Here is a 9,157-nt window from a genome sequence, read left to right as displayed (position 1 = left end):
CAAAAATAAGATACTTGTGATCCTGAAACCTTGAGGAAAGAACCTGTCTTAGTTATCCTCCATTTGACACCTAGCAGCATTATAAACTCTTTATTGATACTAAAAAAAGTGCTACTCAGCCAGGACCTAGACAATGAATAATGTAGACTCGTGTTTGCCCTAAGGCCAGCCCTATAAATTCACTCAGAGTCTTAAAGACCCGAGAGCCTAGCTTATCTCCTAACAAATCAGGAGTAGGAACCCTGACAGGAGAGTGAAAAGGAAAATGACTTACAACTCCCAGAAAGCATTGCGACCCGGACCGGCGTGGAGCGGGGCATGCTGGGATTACTTCCCTTCCGGAGAAATGAGGAAGTGCTTTTTTGAATGCGAAACTCGGGACTAAAGTTTCCTGCGGTCCCTGATTCTTCTCTGGGTTAACTGTGAATCTCCGGGTATGGGAGGGCCTGGCCCCAGTCTTTCAAGCCGGGAGAGATATTAGGCGCCGCGCACGCACTCCTCTGCCGGCAGGGCTCGAAGAGAAGCCGAGCGGAGCGCGGATCTCCGTGCCGGTGAGAACTGACGGCCCCAGACCTCACTCCCCAGGCCCATGAAGCTCTTACCCAGTTAGGGTCTGCTCTGGTTACGTGTTCTGGCTCGGGATGTTGGAGGGAACTTTGGGCACACTCGGCCTGGCGGCGTTCTGTCCCTTACCGCTTCCTTCACCAATGATCTAGTCCGGCACCTGCCACGGGCCTTCTTATATACAGTATACGTCCAAGTGTGTCCTCCGGTATCTAGCCGTGTCAGCCACCGGAAGAGAAGAAACTCGGTGTGACGACGTTCTTCCCACTAGGCACGCGGGCGCGCGGGAGAGGTGTGGGGTGTGTCGGGAGAACTTCCTTATTAAATCAGAGACTGTTTTCACTTGTCTGGAGAGAAATGAGAAAAAGGAGGACAATGTAGGGAGGTCTCGTAAAGCAAAATTTATCTAAATGAAGGGAATAGTGTCCTTATTTTTTTTCTTTTTCTGCTTGCTTTTAAATAGTCTTTAGCTGAAAGATGGTCTGTGGTAGAAAGGTGATGATGGTGATTGCTTTTTAAAATTATTTCTTAACATCACCTTTATGTCGGTAGCCAGTACCTTATTAGTTCATAAAGTTCAAGAGTGACTGCTGATCTAGTACAACTTATTTTACAGACCGAATCTCAAAGAAATGAGGTATTTTACCCAAAATGATTAAATCTGGATTATAATCCTATTTTCTTGACTCTGGAATGAGTGCCCTTTTCTGCCGTACCCACACTGCTTTATCCTTTGGACTGAGAGTACGTGCTGTGGAGCATGACTAGGTTGTGTGTTGGCTTCCACCGTTTTCTGGCAGTTGTGACTTCCTGAGCCAGAGTTTCCTTATGTGTAGAATAATAATAGTACTTAAATTAGTTTGATATATGTAAAGCTGTTTGTTTTTATTATTAAGATTTGTTTATTTACCCTCCCTATTATAATTATCTTTAAAATTCTATATTTAGATACATCATTTGATAAACAGGTTTCTTCTCTTTGTTTTCTCTTACCTAGCTTATCTAGACAACTTTTTAAACTTTATTTTTCCTCCACCTCGGACCAGACACACTATTTGAAATCTTGCGTTTTTAAAATTATTTATTTTCATTATTATTACCTTTGTTTTCTTGAAACCATAAATTCGAAGTATGTTAATGAAATTTTGATTGAGATTTATAAATAAGTTTGTTTATTTGAGGAACAGTAAATACATTGAAATTTCTTCATGAAAATAATCCAGCATTAAATACCAAATAACTGTCCCAGATCATTTTATGAAATGCATTTTTCTTCAGCTGTTTACTTTGAAATTTATTAAAATAATTTTTTTTTCCAGCTGTCTTACCATGCTTTCCTGTGATATTTGTGGTGAAACAGTAACCTCAGAACCAGACATGAAGGCTCACCTCCTAATTGTTCACATGGAAAATGAAGTTATATGTCCATTTTGCAAATTGTCAGGTGTGAATTATGAGGAAATGTGTTTTCATATTGAAACTGCTCATTTTGAGCAGAATGCACTAGAAAGAAACTTTGAGAGGATAAATACAGTACAGTATGGAACTTCAGATAACAAGAAGGACAACACCCTACAGTGTAAAAAGGAAGTTAACTCAGGTATTCATTCAGCTTGTGCCTCTAATCATCCAAAAAGTTCAGCTCAAAGCCTGCCTAAGGCTGGTACTTTAAAACATGAAGCCATTTGTTCAGAGAACTTAACGAAATCTGGAAAATTCCTGAAAAGTAGAGAAAAACGGCCTGGCCTAACAGAAATAAAAGGATCAATTTATGAAGCAATGTATAGTCCTCCTGAATGCCCATTCTGTGGAAAAATAGAGAAGTGTAGTCAAGATATGGAAACTCATGTGAAGACAAAGCATGCCAATATTTTAGACACTCCATTAGAAGGTAAAGTGTTCATTTTATTACGAATTATTATAAGTAACAGTAGTCTCAGTTTAATGTGTGGTATCCTAAAAGTTGGTTTGTAAATCAGATTACTACAGATGTGTTTTTAAATTCAGCTTATGTCTATAAAGTTTTTCACTTGCCATTATTGCAATATAAAAATACAATTATGGAAAACAATTTTGACGCAGATATAAAATGTTTCAGATACATCGAAAGTAGTTTTGGCACCTTTCTGTTTAATTTCCAGAGGGCGTTCTTTTATTTCCATGAGCTCAATGGGCATTTGGGCTGTCCTGGATTCAAACTTTGTGTTATTGAGTTCTAGTTTGACTCCAGTATAATCAAAGAACATGCTCTGTACTGTATCAGTTCTTTTAAATTTGTTGAGGCTCGTTTTACGGCTCAAGATATGGTCTATCTTGGTAAATATTCCATGGAAACTTGGGAGAAAGAAGTCTGTTCTGCATTGTTGGGAAAGTGTTCTGTAAATGTCAATTAGATCCTGTTCATGTTCAAATTATATATATCCTTATAGATTTCCTGTCTAGTACTGACTTAGTTCTACCAGTTTTTGAGAAGGGGTTGTTGAAATCCCTGATTACAATTGCAAATTTGTCTATTTTTGCTTTCCGCTTTGTCAGGTTTTGCTTTATGTACCTTGAGGCTCTGTTGCTGGTGTATATACATTTAGGATCTTAGGTCTTTTTCTTATTATTGAGTTTTAAAAGTTCTTTGTGTATTTCAGATACAAGTTCTTTGTCAGATATGTATTTTGAAGATGTTTTCTCCCAGTTTGTGGCTTGTCTTTTCATTCTCTGAACAGTGTCTTTCACAGGGTAGGAGTTTTTAGTTTTAATGAAGTGCTCCTTAAGTTCTTCTTTCATGGATCGAGCTTTTACTGTTGTATCTAAAAACTCATCACCAACTTCTAAAAGTTTTATATTTTTGCATTATACATTTAGATCTGTGATCCATTTGAATTAATTTTTGTACAAGGTATAAAGTCAGTGTTTAGATTTTTTAATGCATTTCCATGATAGTGAAATCAATATCTTTTTTGCAGTTATTTTAATTTCCTCTATTATGAAGCTCATGTTATATTTTTCGTATACTTTTCTACTTAGTTACAGGCATTTTCCAACTATCTTTATATTTTTCTTCATTTTTCTATTGAGTTGTTTGTCTTTTTCAGTTGCTTTCTAAATATATTCTCAGTACTAATCCTTGACTTCAGCTGTGTTACACAGGCTGTTGCTTATCTTAATTTTGTTCAGGATTTAAATTTTGTGTTTGCTTTCTATGTATTGTCAAAAAATATTCTTTACCCTAAGGTCATAAAAGTATTCTCAAATATTTTCTTCTAAAAATTTTAATGCTTTATGTTCTTTTTTTACATTTTTAAAAATTCCATCTGGATTTGTCTGTGTATATAACTATATGGGTCAATTTCTGGTCTTTTAGTGCTGCTTTACTTGTCTACTTAGCTGTTCTTTCCTCAGCACCACACTGTTTAAGTAACTATGCTTTTGTAACATGTTATCAATATCGGATAGGATATTTATTTCTTTGTTCTTTGTTTTTATCATTAACTTAGACATTCTCATTCTTTTATTTTTTGTTTGAGTTTTAGAACCATTTTGTCAAGTTCCATGAAAATTCTGTTAGAATTTTGTTTGAAATTAGATCAAAGAGCATCTCCACTTTAATTCATGTCATCCTTTGAATCCTTCAATAAAATTTTGTCTCTTTTTCACTGTGCATTTGTGTTAGCTTTATTCCTGTGTAGTTTATAGTTTCTACTGCTTTTGTAAATTAGATTTTTTTCTCTTATCTAATTAACTTTTGCAGGTTTATAGAAGCATTATCACAGTTAAGGTATGTAGTCTTGTTCAACTCTTACTAATTTTAATAGTTGTTCATTGATTCCTTTGAGTGTTCTAAGTCAATGATTTTATTATCTGCTAATAATGAAAACTTTATGGACTGCTGCAAGGACTCCCTGATGAGAAATGTCTGACACTGCTCTGCTGGCATACTGTTTCCTAGTAAGCTGCTGCCAAGTGTGGCTTATGACAGTCTTATGAGTCTGTAGTTGAATGAAAAAAGACCTGGTTGTCATTAGAGGGACAGAAGTGGACTAGGTAGATAGCTGGATTTAACCAATGTTTAGTTACAGTAAATGGAACCAAGGAGTTTGCAGGTGGTTAAAGGCATAATGATCATAGAAAGGATGCATGGAAACTAGGCTGAAAAGTAAAAAAAAAAAAAACAAAAAAAACAGAGCAGTAAAGAATGACAAAAAATTTAGGGCCTATATATATTTTATATAGGAAATTTTAATTAAGTCAAAGACTTTTTATAGTGGTGGAATTAAAAGAAATGAGGTAGAAGGATAGGTAGTTAGAAGAGGGGTGTTTGAAATTGAGATTTCAAGGGGGTTCAGTTATTGGTAATGACAAATCAAGGGTGTAATTTTATCATTCAGTGGCTAAATTAGGGTGAAGGAAAAAATTGTTGGAAGTGAAGGCAAGGAACCATACCTATGGATATTGAAGTTGCTAAGAATGATCACAGTAAAAGGGCTAGGAAAAGAAGATTTTGATCCAGGTGCTGAAATCTGTAAATAACAGGAAGTGTCCAGGATTTCAGAAAATATTAGCCACTAAGATGGGTGCTATATTCTGGTGACATGAACTAATAAATAGATAGGACTTTCAAAGAAGGAAGGGAGAAAACTGGTTTGAAAGTGATGAAAGGGAGCAAAGGGGACATCTTTTCTACTTATAGGGCCCTGAATTATGAAAGCAAAATTGCCTCTGTGTTAGGGGGCTATAGGGGAAATGGGGTCCTGTGGGTGAACCATATTTCAGTTAAGGCAAGAAGATGAAATGAATATTCAGAAAAAGATTGTGGATATAGAGAAGCTGGCTGATGATATACTATGGTTTCCAGAGGATATAGTAGTAGGCTTTGGGAAGATGAGGAATGGTGATAGCTTGGGTCCCATTAGTGGATGTATTCCAAATATTTATTTAAGTATTTAACAGTCTTAAAGACTGTTAAGACATGGTCAGTGACCAATTAGAATGGATTCATTGTCACAATGAATTCATTGTCCAACACAATGGTGTTGGTGATTACATCAGCCCTGGATGACTCCATTGGATGATGATGGATAAAGGCGTAGGCTCCTGGTGGTAGAAAAGGTACAGGGATATGAAAGGCAATGGTTTAATGTTGAGGAAGGTTGGTGATCAGTTCAAACTCTAGGGAATGGAGGTTTGCAGTAGTGTGGTGACCAAAGAGATGAACAAAGGTCTTCTCTAGGCATTGGTTCTGAGGCATCTTATGGTAGAGAACTGGCTGAAAGCCCTCTCTTATATCTTATGGAAGCCATATACTTTCATCTCTTTGTAATGTTTTTGGAAATATTTTCTCAGTACTTCTAAATATGTATTTAGAATTTTCATTGGAGTTTTGCCATTGAATTTTTTATTTCAATGATTATATAATTTATATTTAATATTTCTGTTTTTTTCCATTTCTGTTTTTGTTTTATTATTTTCTGTCCTGGTTTCAAAGATTCAGTTCCCTCCTTTATTTCAGTGAGGATTATTAAGTACTTATTTTACAATCCTTAATAGATAACCGTTAGCTCCATTTCTTCACAGGTAACTTCTTCAGTTTGTGGATTTCTGGATTGTTTTTCATGACATCTGACCTACCAATTTGCAATTCAAATTTTAGTATTCATCAGCTGGCCAGTTAGCTCAGTTGGTTAGTGCGCTGTATAATAACACCAAGGTCAAGGGTTTTGATCCCTGTACCAGCCATGTGCTAAAAATAAATAAATAAATAAATAAGATTTAAAAAAATTTTTTTTTAAATTTTTTAGTATTCATCTATTATAGGAGTTTTCTCTCATGTGATCTACTCCCAGAGAAGCAGTTTCATAGTTCCCTCACCCTGCTGTTTACAGTCTCTACTTTCAGAGACTTCCAGCTCTTTAATGTTCTGCTCCCAGATACGCAGTATGATCCCAATTCCCAGCTTTATGCTGGATGCTTGAGTTCAGCACCTCACTATTCAAAAACCCAGATCCAAACTGTCTCCTACTTACCACTTTGGTTTTACTTTCTACTTTCCTTGTTTTCACTACAGATCTGAATGTTTATTATTAATATTATTAATATTATGTTTAGTATTCTCTCTCTTTTTTGGAGTGGTAAAAAAGGTTTTTGTGCTATGCTTGGTCTTTCATCTTGACCCTAGAAGTAGAAAAATAGCTTTTAAATCCAACTACAAAGAATTTTATGTATGTAGTAAAGTTAGGAGGTGGTAGACATTCTTTGACATGTAGTGAAAATCTAAACGTTTTAAAAATAAATCCAACTTAATTATGTCTTTAATATAGACTGTGATCAACCACTTTATGACTGCCCTATGTGTGGGCTCATCTGTACAAATTACCATATTCTCCAAGAGCATGTTGTCTTGCATTTAGAAGAAAACAGCCTTCGACAAGGTATGTTTATATGTTTAAAGATAAAAATATCATAATTTAAGTCCTTAGGGAACATACCTAATTTTTACATTAGTGATATAGAGAAAAAATAATACTATCTAGAAAAAAATAATACTATCAAAAAAAAAAATCTGTTCCTGTAAAGAATTCTTATCTAGCTGTAACTTCTTCTGTAGAAGTTGTTTCACCAAAAAGTTGTAAGGGATGAACTGTTGTGACCCCCATCCAAACTAGGGCTGTACATCCTGGATTTTGCCCCAGAACATCAATATTTAGAGGGTATAAACATTTAAGATAATGATCTTTAAATATAATGCAATTTTTAAAATATTTTATTTAGAAGTTGAGGCCATTCCTTCAGCACTTAGAAGTAACTGAATTTAGCACTTGGTCAGCAAAAATGGTTGAACAAGGAAGCTGCTATGTGGCATATATAATTTTAAAAATGAGTGTGAGCTAAAAGTCTTCCAGTGCATTTCCACCTGCTTACCTCAGCTTCTAAAATTACTTACTGGTTTTATAGTGACTACATAAAAGTTTTCCTCTGTTCCCTATCTTTTTTAATATTGGTATTAAGTAATTATGATACCTTAGAAGTGGAAAAATCCTATGTGAGTTTCACAAACCCACTGAAAGAAAATATAAAGTATACCCTAAGAAAAACCAATTGTGTTCTACTCTATTTCAGTTCCTTAAAGTACATGGATAACTCATTAATGCAGGGGTCTTGAGTGTCTAGTACCAAGTGATCCTAGTACTGCTATCAATGATCTCCATGTATAGCATTACTTGCTCACTCAGCCCAACCCCAAGATGAGAATTATTGGAGCAAAGATGGAATAGTCCTCTACTCTAGTGGTTGTCTATTAACTACTCAAGCTAGTATGCTATCTTCCTTTAGACAAGATTGCAAGGGAATACTGTGGAAGGATAATCTTTTAGAAGCTGAATTTCTGATAATTTTTATTCTGTTTGCAATAGGCTTTGTATGGTTACATATATTATTCTGTAAGCCTCTAGTGGGTAATGAGAGAAAGACATGGTCTGAGTAAGTCGCTGTAGATAGCATCAGGGTACACAAAAAGTCAGTTGTGAATTGCATTCAACAAGAATAGAAGGGGGGACTCATTAGGAAGATGTAGCAGTGGCTGAGAGGTTTGAAAGGAAAGGAAGAATATTCAATTACCTAATTAAGCCATTAGGTTGGGGGTTCAAGGAGACAGGATACTGGCTAGAAGTCACTGACCAATGGATCTGGCGGACACTGGGTAGAGAGGAAGCAGGGTGAGATGTTGCAAAGTTACACCATTTGCGTGGGGCCAAACTGTAATTAAATTTCTCTCCAGCACCTTTGTGTATATTTTTGTGCTTTTTATTATTTCCTTCCCACCCCTAGTATTTCTTGGAAAAATCAATCTTAGTTGTGTTAGGGAGCATCAATGAAGGGTGTTACCTAATATCTTTAAATTCTAGTTTCCTCAGTAGATAATAATACCTACTTCATAAAGTTGTCATGAATATCAAATGAGATAATGAAAAGTGTTACAACTTAAACACTCAGTGAATTTTATTTGTTATTTAAATGGAGTTTATCCCCTTACAGAAGCAGTTCTAAATTCTGCTAGATTTGTACTCAATGGTTCCATGATATCAAAGTCATGAATAAATGGCAAATATGGTATTTACTTTGTTAATAAAATATGTATTAACTAAAAGGTAAGCTTTGATGGCAGCAGTTATTTTATTCTGAACATTAAAAATATCTAATAGGCATGGATAGTGTCCAGTGTTCTAGTGATTTAGAATTGGCTCACCAGCTTCAACAAGAAGAAGACAGAAAGAGGAGATCTGAAGAATCAAGACAAGAGATAGAGGAATTTCGGAAGCTGCAGGTACAAAATTAATAATATTTATAATCTTTTGATTTGGTAGGGTTCTTTTTCAAATATGTTTTCAAGACTTCAGCCTATTATTTTTGCCTTTGTTATTATTAATATATATACATATATATATATATTTTATAGTTCATAACAGCCACCATTATAAGTCCTCGTTCTGGTCAGGTACTGGGGTAATCACTTCATACACAGTATTTCAAAATCTTCATAACAAATCCAGGATGAAATTATTTTAGCTTCCCCCCCCCCCCCCCCCCCCCCCCCCCCCCCCCCCCT

General features: G+C 35.5%; 1 protein-coding gene across 1 annotated transcript in view; it reads left to right on the top strand.

Annotated features, from left to right (window-relative positions):
- The first annotated feature begins 376 nt into the window (after positions 1–376).
- Positions 377–9,157, top strand: part of ZUFSP (zinc finger with UFM1-specific peptidase domain) — a 17,285-nt gene continuing 8,504 nt past the window's right edge. Inside the window, exons 1-4 of the mRNA XM_008567747.1 lie at positions 377–551; positions 1,884–2,455; positions 6,873–6,983; positions 8,754–8,875. Coding sequence (XP_008565969.1) covers positions 1,894–2,455; positions 6,873–6,983; positions 8,754–8,875 — 795 coding nt within the window. The 5' untranslated portion in view covers positions 377–551; positions 1,884–1,893. The remainder of the gene's footprint in view (positions 552–1,883; positions 2,456–6,872; positions 6,984–8,753; positions 8,876–9,157) is intronic.

This window comes from Galeopterus variegatus, unplaced genomic scaffold (genome assembly GCF_000696425.1).
Source record: "Galeopterus variegatus unplaced genomic scaffold, G_variegatus-3.0.2 Scaffold342, whole genome shotgun sequence".
Classification (NCBI taxonomy): Eukaryota; Metazoa; Chordata; class Mammalia; order Dermoptera; family Cynocephalidae; genus Galeopterus; species Galeopterus variegatus.
The sequence above is the reverse complement of the archived record's forward strand: the minus strand, read 5'-3'. Positions and strand labels throughout refer to the sequence as shown.